Here is a 14025-nt window from a genome sequence, read left to right as displayed (position 1 = left end):
CTATACAATCATGCTGGGCTGTATCTGTCGTAATCGAAGGTAACAATGTTGCAGGATTTAGAATGTTACAGCGTCTGATTTCTATGTGTGGCTGGAATAGCGTTAATTCATAACCTGTCAGTCGTGCTATAGTCAGGTGTTGAGTCTGGGTTCGGTTTAGAAGGACCTCTACAGAATGTGGAACTTGTACTGTCAATGGATGTCCTAATACAATTGAGTCACTCTGTCTTATTGCTAGGGCTGTCGCTGCAACTGATTTTAAGCACACAGGGAGTGCCTGGGCTACTGAATCCAATGTACTTGAAAAATAAGCACAAGGCTTATGTGAACCTGCTTGATCTTGAGTGAGGACAGACAACGCTGTACCATCACGTTCTGTAACAAAAAGTGTAAAAGGTTTACTGTAACATGGTGTCGCTAAAACTGGTGCTTGACATAAAGCTTTCTTTAATTCCTCAAAGGCCTGTGTATGTTCCTGAGTCCAAGGAAGGGCAGTCGAAGTCGCTGCCTCCTGTGTTGTCAACTGAATGAGTGGTTTAGCTAGAAATGCATATTGAGGAATCCATTGTCTGCAGTACGAGGTGAGGCCTATAAAGGCCCGCACTTCCTTTTGTGTCTGGGGTTGTGGCATGTTTACAATTAACTGGATGCGATCAGGAGTGAGCTGTCTCCCCACTTTGGACAGCAAGTGACCCAGGTACACAACTTGCTGAACACAGAATTGTAGCTTCGAAGGAGACACCTTGTGTCCCTTGTCGGCCAGAAAATGTAAAACTGTCAGTGATGCTTGTTCACATTCGGGTTCACTTCGTGCGGTGATCAGCAGATCATCGACGTACTGTAGTAAGGCAGTGTTAACTGGCATTTGGATACAATCAAGTTGTCTTTTCAGTGCTTGGCTATAGATGCTGGGGCTTTCTGTAAATCCTTGAGGTGCGCGTGAAAATTTGAAACTTCGTCCATTTAAACTGAATCCGAAGAGGTATTGGCTCTCTGGATCAATGGGTACACTGAAGAAGGCGTTCTTGAGATCAATTACAGTAAAGAACGTTGCTTCTGAATCAATAGCAGTCAATAAGGATGAGATGTCGGGAACCACAGGATACTGTGGAACAATGCATTTATTCAGTTCTCGTAAATCAATCACCAGCCGATATACTGGCGGTGCATTGGGATCAGTACGTTTAAGAATCGGAATGATAGGAGAATTACAGATATTGGAGTCGGTTTCTACGACCACTCCTTGGGCAATGAGCTCTTCAATGATTTCCAGTAAAGCCACTACAGCATCGGGTGGTAACTTGTATTGTCTGATTCGTGGTAAAACAACTCCTGGTTTGAGTGTAACACGGTATGGTGTAATGTGCATACAACCTACATCGGTTGGGCCTTGTGCCCACAGGTGTTTCGGTACATTTTTCAATCTGACATCTAACTCTCGTAATACATAGTGACCCTTAAAGTCACGTAGAAAAAGTCTAACTCCTTCCGGAGAACAACATATCACTGCTCCTAGAGCCTTCAGCGTTTTGATACCTAGCAAGTTTTCTGGACATGATCTCGTTAGTAACAGGTCTGTAACGCGTGATAATGGACCTACTGCTAGGGGGACTGGTTTCGATACCTCATTTACAATAGGCTGTCCTGAAAAACCAAGGGAAACATTCTGTGAGCCTGAGAGGGGTGCCCCTGGGACTTCATTATGGCTGATCGTTGTGCGGCTTGCCCCTGTGTCAATTAAAAACTTTCTGTCTTTTCCCAATACTTGACTGTGTACATAAGGACCCTCTTGATCTACAGGAATCTCAATAAGAGGCAAGCCAACCTCCCTCTCTAGGCTGTTTCATGTGTATCGCTGATAATCGGGATAATCAGATTGGGCATACTGGTTCATCTGTCGCGAAACTTGCTGCGTCGCGGCAATGGGCTGTGGCTGTGGCTGTGATACCGCTGCGGTCTGTACTGTATGTGGTGGAGCATGCATAGGCTGTGTATTCTGTGAAGTCTGTTGCTGGACCTGGTCTTGTCTAGGCTGACGCGGTCTTTCTTTAGTTTTACCTGTTGCTATATTGTGTTTCAGGACTGAACATTCATGTACATAGTGACCTGGCTGTTTGCAATAGTTGCATGTCCCTTTAACGGGAACTGCTGAATTACCTGTCTGGGTCGCACCCTTTCTCTGACCGTCGGCTGGAACCGACTGTGCCACTAACATTTTCATTTTCGTGTCTTTCATACGTCTCTGTTCGTGATCCTGTTCTTCTCTAATTCTATTCTGGTGGTATTGTAACATTTGTAACATCTGGGATGGCGTATTTGCTTGCCATGTACTTTCAACTTTATATACACGGTTCTTAACTTGTGTCAGGGAATTCTCGACTAATTTTGTTACAAAAAGATGTGGGTATGACTCGCTACCTGGTTTCAGGCCACTATTAATAATGAAACATTTCTCGAATCTCGAATATAAGTCACTAGTATCTTCATCGTGTTTCTGTTTACAGGCTGAGATTGCGTCCCAGTCTTCCTTTTTAGTTGTCAATAATCTTGGCAAAACCTGTACTATTAAACCTGGTAATGCTTTAGCTTTGTCCCCAAGGCCTAGCCCTGGGGTACGGCCTTTTTCCTCGTCTTCTATTTCAGTCCAGATAATCTTTTTATCTCCCACCTCCCATTCTTTTTCCTTGAGTTTCTCGTAAATGCCGGTGGGCAGCAGTACCTTTAACAATTTCATAATATCCGTATACGTGTAATCTCCCATGAGTAACATGTCTTTAGGTTCTCGGTGAAAACCTGCAGGGTCTTTATCATGACAGGGTACTAGTTTCTTCATTTCTAACAATTCCAACTTTGTTAAAGGTGTGTACACAAACACACGTTCCAAGGTATTATTGGCATTCATAACTGGGTGTACTTCTCGTAAAGGATTCTGCCTGTCAAAATGACACATTTTTCTTTCCGGGGGCGGAGCTGAAACATATTGTGGGCCTAAGAAAGTGTTATATCTGCGGGGTTGTTCTAGAATTATTTGAATTAATCTGGTACTTAGGCCTCTCCATCTATTCATAAGTAGCGCTTCTAAAGTATCCGGTAAGGGACCTGGATCAGAATGTTGTTGTCTGTATAAAGTGATGAGATGCTGAATCATGTATACACCAGCTAATTTCTGCTCGTCTGGGGAAAGGTTCAGAAATGTCTGTGCTACTGTATCATCATTGTATGTGTTAGGATTGTCAGCCCATAGTACTGCTGACCGGGCTAGTTCTTGTTCATCCATAGAATTGAGTACGTGGTACCCCATTTGTTCTTGAAGAATTTTATCAGTAACCTGAAACAGATATTCAGGAGAACTCGGTTTTGATATGCCAGAGAGAAAAACTCTCTTGCTTTCTGGGCGAATGCCTTTCCTAAGGTAATTTCCCTTACCTACATATGCTATCATTTCTTTAGCCGTGTCATGTTCTTCAGGTCCGTCCTCCTCGGAGGAGTCATTCCTGTCACTTTCTTTTTCTTTTTCTTGTTCTTTTTCGTGTATTTCTATTACTGCTTTTCTGATTTTCTTGTACATACTTGCTATACAATTCAGTTTATCATGGTTTCCGTCGGCTATATTTTGACCCCACCTGTTTAGTGCTTCCATCTCTTCCTGGTCTACTCCAGGCCTGTCTCGTTCTCTTATTAAGCAATTTATGAAGAAACGTAATATACAACCTTGAGTGTCAGCTTTCTGGTGAGCCAGGGCCTCTTTAATACTTTCAGGATCTTCCCCAGTCTGGACAAAATGATATATTCTATCTAGGTGCTCAGTCATTCCTGGAAATAACACTAGGTAGTCTGCAACTTTTCGTATGCGTAGTGATGCTAACAACATTCTATCGTCTTTACCTGGTACTGGATCGTATCTGCAAATTGGAAGGGGTTCTTTAAGCATGTCCAAACGTGGTGTTTGGGGTGTACGTTGCTTCATTATGTCCCTAACGTTCAATCTGTGTGTTGGTGGCGGAGTCTGGAGACCTCCTGTCGCACCTCCTGTAGCGGAAGCTTGAAAATTGTATGTCTGTGGAGTCGGTATCTGTATCTGAACTTGTCTCTTACTAGGATCAGGCGCAAACGGATTTAGTGTGTCAATCTTAGATGTGGGAAGTGGTGGAGGTGGAGGAGCAGGCGGAGCAGGCTGTCGAACGGGTGAACCTTGTTGCGGTAATGACGGGACATTATCTTGGAGTGCGTTGCCACCTCCGTCACCGTCAGTAGGCGGTACGTGGGCACGTGAATTGGTGTAAGCGGGAGCTACATCGTCTAGATAGGAAGCAAGGAATATATCTTTAGTGGTCCTGTGACTTACTTTAGTCGGAACCAATGGCGGCGGCAGATCTTTCGGTATTTCTGAAGTGGCTTCAGGCAAACCCTCGGCCACAAAGTACATGCCATTTACAAGATTGTTTCGCATGCGGTCCACTTGTTCTGCTTTTACTCGGATCCCTTCATTAACTAATTTGTTTTCTCGGACTTTATCCGACTCTTCTCTATGTCTGTCTTCTTTTCGGAGTGCTTTTTCGGCACGTTTATGTGATTCTTTTCGCCAAAATTCTATGGCGTCTTTCTGAGATTGTCTGGCTTTCTTTTTCCATAGCGCTTCTTCTACCTTCATGATGCACTCGGCATCCCATGTTCCTGTAACGGGCCATCTGTGTCTCTCGTCTAGGTGCTTGGTATAATCGGCCCATAAATCTAGATACAGTATGGCATCTAAGCCATGCTTATGATACATAAAATTTCCAGGAGTGTCCCTAGGGGGAATAGGAATTTCTTCCTCTAGTATCCCCTTCCTAGTTCCTATCTGTCTTAATTTATTGAAAAACGGCATCTTGTTACTTGGTACTGGATACTCGATACTTGTTACTTACTCTGAACACAGCTCGTTACACAAAAACACAGTAATGTACATCAAACGATCACTCATACCACGACATTAATCACATGAAAAACATATTAAACACATATGACTACACTTGAATACCTGATGTACTGCTAAACAGCACAGATACACTGTGGAGAACAGCGCAAGAACTTGAATACCTGATGTACTGCTAAACAGCACAGATACACTGTCTAAAACAGTGCAGACCGTGTTTGTGTACCCAAACCCGTCTTTACCGGATACATAATAATGCACCCGTCTAGATGCGTCCCCAGCAATGGTACTCACCGGGAAGCACGGAACAGAAGGCCTCGGAAAACTCGACTGGACTGGACCGGACTGGACTCGACTCGGCTCGATACGTGAATACTTCGGAACTGGTGGGCCTCTTGACACCTCGGACCTTGCTTCTTTCGGCTAGGCTCTGGTCGGGATCCTCCGCACTCCTCACCGCCTCGTCTGGGTGCTGATCGCAGTCTCCGTCACCTCCGTAGGCCTGAGGGAGATACAGGAAATCCTGCGGGTACGCGTAATTGTCCGTCTTGACTTATGGCAGGGGGCAAAGGTTGCAACGCACCAACCGGCGCGTGAGGTGGGGGAGGGGTCCCTGTTCGGGCGCCAAAATAATGTGGTAAATATTTAATTACCGTCTTAATTTCTATGCAGGTAAGTACTAAAAATAGAATAACTCAATCGAAAAGAAAGACGCAGAGTCCGTGGTGTTAGAGTTCTTAGGGGTTTTATTCCTTAAAAAGGAATGGTTCTTGAACCGGATATCATGTTCCTGACACCACTGGGGTTCAGGAAGGGATAGAGCATACTTTATTGACAAGACATAACTTTTATACTTAAATCATATAATGGAAACCAATACAGTAGGCGTAACAGCTGAGAGAAACAAGATAAAAGCACACACGTGTTAGCAATACGTAATTAGAAGGCGTGAACTAGGCGTGAACATAGAGGTGTGTGCTAGAAACGTCACATGAAAGTGTCACAAGTAGGTGGGTACATAGCAGAATCTTGCAATGTCAGCAGAAATCTGAGGTCTGGATGCGCGCGCAGCTGCATGACGTGTGATTGACGTGGAGCTGGAGGGTGCAGGGGACTTGACATTTACACTAGAGGAAAGAGACAGAAGTCTGGCATGTCAGATCAACTCGTACCTATATCATATCTGATATCTGTTGTTTGGGAACCATATTATCTAGAGGGAAAGGTCTCTTGGGCAGAGGCTATTCTATACTGACTGTGAGTGCGTGTATAAGCGTCTACGTGTCTGCATGAGATGCGAGGGGCATGGGCCTACCATGGTAACAGGAGCTATGAATTACTTGCACGGAGACAGTGAGGCCAGGCCCTTTGCTCTGCACTTGGAAGGATTTTTACTTGAACTAGTAGGCAGGAATGTATTTCTGAGGAGCGGAGCAGATAATTCGAAGGTTGAATACAGTCTTGGCAGACAACAGGCTGAGCTAAGCGCCGTTAGCCGCGCAGGGAGTAAGGTAGAGGTCACGGGTACAGAGGCAGCCTAGGCCGAGGCATTCAGTGTCAGAAGGCAGGAAAAGGCTCGATGGCAGAATTCAGGGCCTACTTCGCCTGGGCTGGAAAACGTGTAAAGTACACTACATAAAGACGTTGACACGGCATACTTAGAAACGGAGTATTCAACCCGTTCAGGGTGGATCTGAAAGAGGACATGTTAACGTTGGACGCAAATGTATTTGCGTCTTCATAGCTGGCACAGGAGGGAAGTTACATGCACTTTAAGTTTGTACATGGAGACGGTGGGGTACACGTTCGGGAACATTTCTTGACCATAAAATTTATATTTCCTCACAATGACGACACAATTATTGGACACCTATGTTAAAAGACAGACTCAGATGCTCCACTTTTCAGGCCAATGCTTGCACAAAATGTTATATATTTTTGTCAGTATTTTGGATTTTTCTGGACTTAATGTCCAAAAAAAGAGTCGATCAAGCACAGACTGCAAACTTCATTGTTGCTGGCTGACAGGCTATGGCCCTTGCCTCTCTGCATAGCCTCCTACTCAAGAAAAATCAATTTTCTTGTAACCAAGAAAGCGGTTCCATCAGTGGGAAGACGCATCAGAGCTGATCTGCCTGTAGTGAGTGAAGTAGCACAGCTGTGGCACCCAAATCTATTGGTAGTCACTTACAATATGGCTGCCTTCACCTTGCTCACCTAGAGGCTGGATTTCAGACCCACCCAAGCTCTGAGTTGTGGTATTGTCGCTGACAGACACCGCAAGTCTACATCTTGAAGTCTTTGTAGTTTGTCCTGTTTGTTGTAATTCCTTTTGAGGCTCAACAATAAGAGGGACCAGAATTCTGAGAATTGTCTTGTCTGCACAACGCGCCTTGAATTTTAGCTCTGACGTAGCTGCGCGTGAAAGGGATCCTCCCGATGGACCATGTTTGTCTCTTCATCTTTCTTCCTTGAACTGAGGAGCCTCATAACTCAAGAATTGAAGGCCAGGGGCATGGAGTGAGAGGACGTTGGGTGCCCTATGATAGTTATCACTGAGCCACCTGGGACTTGTGGAGGAAAGATGGCCTTTGTTGAGGGATTGAGACAGAAAAGGCCAGGTGATGAGGTGGCCTCCAATGAAGGGGGTTACGTTTCTTGAAATTGTGTTCCAGATCTTAAAATGCACTGATGAAGTTATCTGTTTTGCTCTCCATTCTTTACTACTGTTTTTTTTAAAATGGTATTTTTGTTTATTACCGATACAGTGTATCTTAGTGGAAGAAATGGAACCCAATACGTATAAAAATCGTTTCCCCCTTTGTGCCTTTTTAACAATTGCGTGACGTAATGCGACATTCTGGTTGTATGTTTCCAAAAAACCACATCGGAAAAGCAGAGGCTTGTGGATTCACAAATATGTCACTAAAAAAATACTTTTTTGACTGATTATTTGTTATGTACTATGTCATCGCATGCTGTGCTCTGACCTGTTGCATCATTTCCTGTTTTATCCTCTTTTCTCATTTGACTTCTCACAGGTTGCTGATGAATCCAAGGAAGAGCTTGACTATTACCATAAAATACATCTCAACCTCAACGCGGACCTGCTCCTCCTCCTGCGGGAAGCAAAGTACCTTATAAAGCCTCCTTTTCACGTCCAGGTCAGAGGTTGCACTCCACATCTTACCTGTGGACTAGGCAATCATTTAGTGAATGCCTCATAGAGGCAGAATTTTAAAAAAATCCTTTACTGATTATATATCCTTCTGTAGCCCAAACATTAAATTCGTATAGCACTCCTCATTCGAGCTATTTCTTCTGTTGTATACAAAGCAGTATAACTAATTCGTGATGTAACTGTGGTCGCCTTTTATGGGATCAGCACGAACATAGCCATTAGAGGAATTCAGTGCAATAAAAGAACAGTAAGCATTAAAAAAGATCTTGTCAGCAAAAAGCCAAATATAAGAAGCGTGTCTTGCAGAAGCCACATTAAAAACGTAGACGTTTGTGTAAACCCGTGAGACTCACTGGGGCTGTGTTTGAGAATACTGTTAGCATAAACATTATATGACAAACACATTGACCCTGATTCTAATTGGATTGGAGTTTTCCGACCCCTGATTAAATCCTCATTTGTGCAGCAGTCGAAATGTGTGGCATTTGACTACTTGGCTCGTTTGATAAAGTCCGCACCCTCCGTTAAATATAAATAGCTCAAACCTGTTGGAATTTTAAAGGGTAAAAGTGTGCAATATTTACCATGACTTGCAGATTTTGGTGTGATTAGCACCAAAATACGCATGTTGTCTCCCAAAAATTCAGAGCAGTGCAATTTATCACACCTGATAAATTTCGAACCCCGGGGAGTCTGATTTTATTGGACACTAAATATTGCTCCTTCCCTCCTACCATTCATAAGCAGGTCCACGAATCTTAAATATTGTCTACAAAAATATTGACCTTTTGCTGTAGATGGTTGCAGTTCTGACACCACTGTTCACTAGGAAGCATATCTTCAGTGTATATATTTGATTGAGTTCATTGTCTTCTGGTCTGATGGTAACTCTATATCTACCAAGGGTTCTTGATGGTGCACTGAAGGCCACTACAGACACTGAGCTGAAACATGTCCACATTTCACCAGTGCAAATCAAGGTGAAGATGGAGGATTGCATGAGCAGCCATGGACCGAAAAGCTAGAGCACAAGTTTTCAGCACAAGGGAGCTTTGTAAACAAATTATGCTAGTATTTCTGTCACATTACTACAGACATAGGAACCAGTGATTTTAAATTCTAGGACACACTAATATTAACTATTGCTATAGGGGTTCTTATCCCTCTTAAAGCTACAGTTCAATACGTCTCTGAGGTTGTGTAACGAATACTGTAAAACAGAAACCCCATGGTAACCAGCACTGAAGGCTGTCGATAATAAGTAGTGTAGAAGACGTCTCATGAATAATTGCCAGTGTAACCAGACACTATCTGCAGTAAATGGCCCGGATTAGAGACCATTTTCATTATATTTGTGCACATTTGCCATTTGTCTTCATATATTAACATTGTCTAACCTGAGCCTTCTACCTGTATTTTGTACGTAGAGTGGTTGATGCGTAGGATCTCCAAGGCAAGGACATATGGTCACCCATCACTAAACCTCCAGCTAACATACTGGTGCTGCTCCTAGCCTGCATCCTTATCTCTCCGCTCTCCTACACCTCCCTACCTCTTGACCTACACTTCTTTGTAGATCTGTTCCCAATGTCTCCCTTAGCTTGAACATATCTCTGTTGGTAGCCTCTGCTACTCATCCTGCTATAAAAGTAAACCCCTCTGCTAGGGGCATGTTCCGTCCGGCCATTTCCCTGCCTTTTAAATGAATGTCCACTACTATTCAGATGTTAAATTCAACAGATAATGTCCCTAGATTTGGGAGTGTTTGATGAATGTATGTGGTTGTTGGTTGGTTTGGTTGTGACTGGTTTGTTTTTGAATTATAAAAGGTGACAAGTACAACCTGCAAGCCTTTCTTTAGGTGCCTTATGTTGTATATTGTAGTTGAAGGAACCAGTGCAGTGTGTCGTCCGGACAGTGGACGTGCACAAGCTCAAGGTGCTATCGAGTCATCTGGAAACTGTTGTGTCCAAGTACAACGAGGTTATGAGGATGATTGCTGACTACGAGATGCCATTATTTGACAAGAAATTGACTCTCATCAATGAGGTGAGGATCTTTTTAAAGCCTAATAGTGAGTAAAATCTGACAGTGGCGCATGTGTAAAGTTACATAATTTATGTTTTCGAAGTAGATCAGACTTATGTTTGAACATATGTTGTTTAGTTCCGACATGATACAAACATTGATCCAAGTGGCAAAGTCAATGACTGCACTGCAGATGTCTGTGTATTATACGGCTTAGGAATGGATATTAGGCTACACACTCAATTCAAAATATGGTAATACGTTTTGACTTCAACAGAGAATAGGTTTTTACCTGAAAGGACGTAAAAAGGAGAGACAACCTTCATCCGAGCTAGGAGGGAAGTGAGGATCCTTTGAGAAGAGAAGATGACCAGCCCAAACTGCAGAAACATGTATGGGATTCATACAGACGATCAGTTTGGGCAAGAATGACTCTTTGGGGCAGAGCCAACTCACGATTACATATGGTGTTTCCCTGTTTGTTATAGCAATGTAAAGAAAAATGATGGAAAAGAATGTGGCTCAAAAGGATTACTTTTACCTATCACGAAAAAAACATTTATGTGGCCACGAAGGAGGAAAGCTTACAAAGAAAAAAGAATGATGATTTATTTGGACTGTAGTCATGTACATCAAAATATTGAGTCTTCCACACATGGAGAATCGTGTGGTTGTATTTTGAAAACAATCGATGACATGAGATGCATTGAGACCTATGGATGGAATATGGAGCTTTTGGTCCTTGCCTGTTTAGGAAGAATATAGGGCAGAAAAGGATAATAGTATCCCTCTGGGAAAGACAAGAGCAAGGATTTCATCAAAGGGATTGCAATTATGTGTTGTAGTAGAATGTGTAACTGAAATAACCACTCACATCGATGCTATGTATAGATTTTCAGCACATATAGACAATTCTACCTAATTTCAAAATTATTGTGCTACCCTATTATGTTGGAAAAATTATTGAGGACCGAAATATAGAGAAGGTAATTGCATGTAGATAAGTATAGATTTACTCTTCTTTACTCCACATCTGCGTATCTTGGATATTTGCCCCTGATATGCCCCTGATATTATGGAAAATATACAAAAGGTGACGGGGAATTCATGCAATAAATCTAACCATTTCCAATCCCTTGCAGCCCATCCTTCTTTTGTCCACTATGCCACCTCTGATTACACCTAGCGATATGCAAATCAGTCTTGGTTATGCTACAATAGAAACAGTCCAGCTCAAACTCTGTGGACCTATACACAAGTGTTAGAAATGGAATTTCTGGTTGGCTGAGGCTTGCGCCAAAGCCAGGCAGAAACCACCACTCTAGTTAAGCCAGGGAGTTACACTCCAAAGATAACCCCTGCTCACCCCCTTGGCAACGTGATACAAGCAGTAAGGCTTATCCCGGAGGCAATGTGTAAAGCATTTACGCACGCACCCACCAGCAACAACATCCCAGGCCCCCCACAGAAGGAACTCCACACAAGGTTATATCAAAAATAGCCTTTGTATTCACAAAACACACCAGATAGTACTCACACATATACATTGTGCCAACTGGCACGGGCAATATTTACAAGGGATTATTTACATAGGACAGGGCCACGTGGGCCACTGTCAGAATTAGCACTTACTGAACTTGGTAAAGAAATAGTAAAAGAATATATATGAATTTAGAACACAGCCAGTAATCACTGGAAGACACTGTACTCAGCGTAAACCTGGAATATAAATCATAACAGGCACAACTTCCCACAAGTCTAAATACCTTAGACCCTCACCACCTAAGTAAACATTACACTAGGGGCGTACTCACACAGGGAAGTATAATCTCCCTAACACAACCTAAACAGGTAAAACAACCTCCTATGCATAGACCATATCTAGAGGCATAAAACAGGGTGAGCAAAACATACTACACACCATACATTTCCTAGCACCCAAAAGCATTAGCACATAAATCACAATAGCACATAAATCACATTAGGGCCTGCGCCCTATAAATGTAACTATCCCCCCTGGCCAACTGGCCACCTAAAAAGGGGCTCAAACGCCCTATTTCCAGAGAGTCTGGGCTGCTGCCTTAGCCGCGAAGGTCAAGACTGCGCCAAGCCTAAACGTTGCAGCTGCCCACTACTTGCTAGGCAGCTGAGAACAATGAACTGGGGCCTAAACGCTGCAGCTGGCACTAAGTGCTGCGCAGCTGTGGAAGGCCACGGTAGGGGCGAAGGAGTGCGTCCCACTCCTGAGTCCAAAAGCATCTGTCCCCTGAAAGAAAGAAGAACCTAAATGGTGCAGCTGCCCATTTACTTGCTGGGCAGCTGTGGATGCAAAACTGCGGCATGGGCCCTCACTGGCCCTTAGGAACAAAACTGTGCCAAATGCTGGAGCTCTCTAGGCTCTGGAAATAAGTACTGCGCACATTGGAGCCCTCTAGGCTCTTAAATAAATGTGCCCCAAAAGGTTGGAGACACAGATCTCAGCATGGGCTTCTCTGGCCCCTCACAGGCTCTAAAACAACGTCTATGGGGCGTGGGAGCCATCTGGCTCTGAGAACGCTATGGCCCCACGGAGCGCACTGGCTCCTAAAATCATTATGCCCCCTAAAATCATTATGCCCCCATCACTAAGCAGCCGCACTATCAAGGGGGCTTCTTGGAAAGAAGGAATCCCATGTGGTGCCTTCTCTGGCACACACATAGGGGAGGCAGGATGAAGCGGCCCACTGTCAAGCGGGGTCGCTCAGTGCTGCTCGAGGATCGCTAGGGCACTCTCCCCATGTTAAAACTGGGGGTCTCTAGTTGGCAGAGGTAGTTACCACTTTCCAAATAGGGACCCTTGCTTATAGTCAGGGTAAGGAGGAAACACTCTTGGATAACCCCTGCTCACCCCCTTGGTAGCTTGGCACGAGCAGTCAAGGCTTATCAAAGGCAATGTGTAAAGTAGTTGTACCAACACTCCCAGTAACACAGCGAAAACACCACAAACTGATTCCACAACAGTTTAGAAAAAAAAGGTATTTAATCTAAACTACACAAGACCAAAACTATAAAAATCCAACATACACAGTTCAAGAATATGATTGCACAAGAGTTCTTAGGTTTAGCGATAAAATAATCCACAGTTGCGTGAAAATATCACAGTTGCGCTACGTTTAGCCACAGTACGTTTGTTAGCTATAAAAAGTTTCAAGCATAGAAGCTGTAGCGATGAAAAACAAGTGATGCGTTACTCCTGAGACCCTGGGGAGGCGATGCGACAACCCCGCTGCAGCAGCGGGCGTGTTGCAACAAATCCGGTCTGTATGGGGAGGAAGGCAATGACTTGTATGTATTCTGGTGCGTAGGTTCCGTAGGAGTTTTCTCCCGCAAAGGCACGATGCGATGATCTGTAGGGGCTGCGACGATCTCCTGGGCGACGATGCGTGATCCAGCGGCGATCTTCCTCTCGCAGCTCCTCGATGGGATGGCTCTGCGACGACTCTCGCAGCGACGTGATGCTGTCCGCAAGCAAGTGGTGCAGCGATCTCACCCAGCGATGACAGGCTCTGCGACGATGATCGGAGCGATGGTGATCTTCCCCCAAACGAAGGATGCGACGTCTCCGGCAGCGGCAACAGGCGCTGCAACGATCTCGGCCTTAGTAGTGGCGAGAATTTCCTTGCACTGTCGGGATGCGATCCGCAAGCGAGCAATGCGATGACTTTTCTGTAGCAAAGTCTCTCAAATCTTGGTTTCCAGCTTCACAGCACAAGTACAACTTCCAGAGGCACCACAACTGGCCCAAGCACTCTAGGAAGGACAGAGCTCTCTCAGCAGAGCTCAGGGAAGCTGGGGATGACGTAATTTTGTTCCTGGGACTTCAAAACAGGGAGCCAGCTCACAACAGGCCCTTGGAGATTCC

General features: G+C 44.2%; 1 protein-coding gene across 1 annotated transcript in view; it reads left to right on the top strand.

Moving 5' to 3' along the window:
- The window catches only part of LOC147729704 (uncharacterized), a 363931-nt gene that overhangs the window by 178793 nt on the left and 171113 nt on the right, over nucleotides 1-14025 (top strand). Inside the window, exons 16-17 of the mRNA XM_086954024.1 lie at nucleotides 7957-8079; nucleotides 9981-10145. Of these exons, the coding sequence (XP_086810150.1) occupies nucleotides 7957-8079; nucleotides 9981-10145 (288 nt within the window). The remainder of the gene's footprint in view (nucleotides 1-7956; nucleotides 8080-9980; nucleotides 10146-14025) is intronic.

Source organism: Lissotriton vulgaris, chromosome 2_1 (genome assembly GCF_964263255.1).
Source record: "Lissotriton vulgaris chromosome 2_1, aLisVul1.2, whole genome shotgun sequence".
Lineage (NCBI taxonomy): Eukaryota > Metazoa > Chordata > Amphibia > Caudata > Salamandridae > Lissotriton > Lissotriton vulgaris.
Note: the sequence above shows the minus strand (reverse complement) of the source record. Positions and strands in the feature narration are given on the sequence as shown.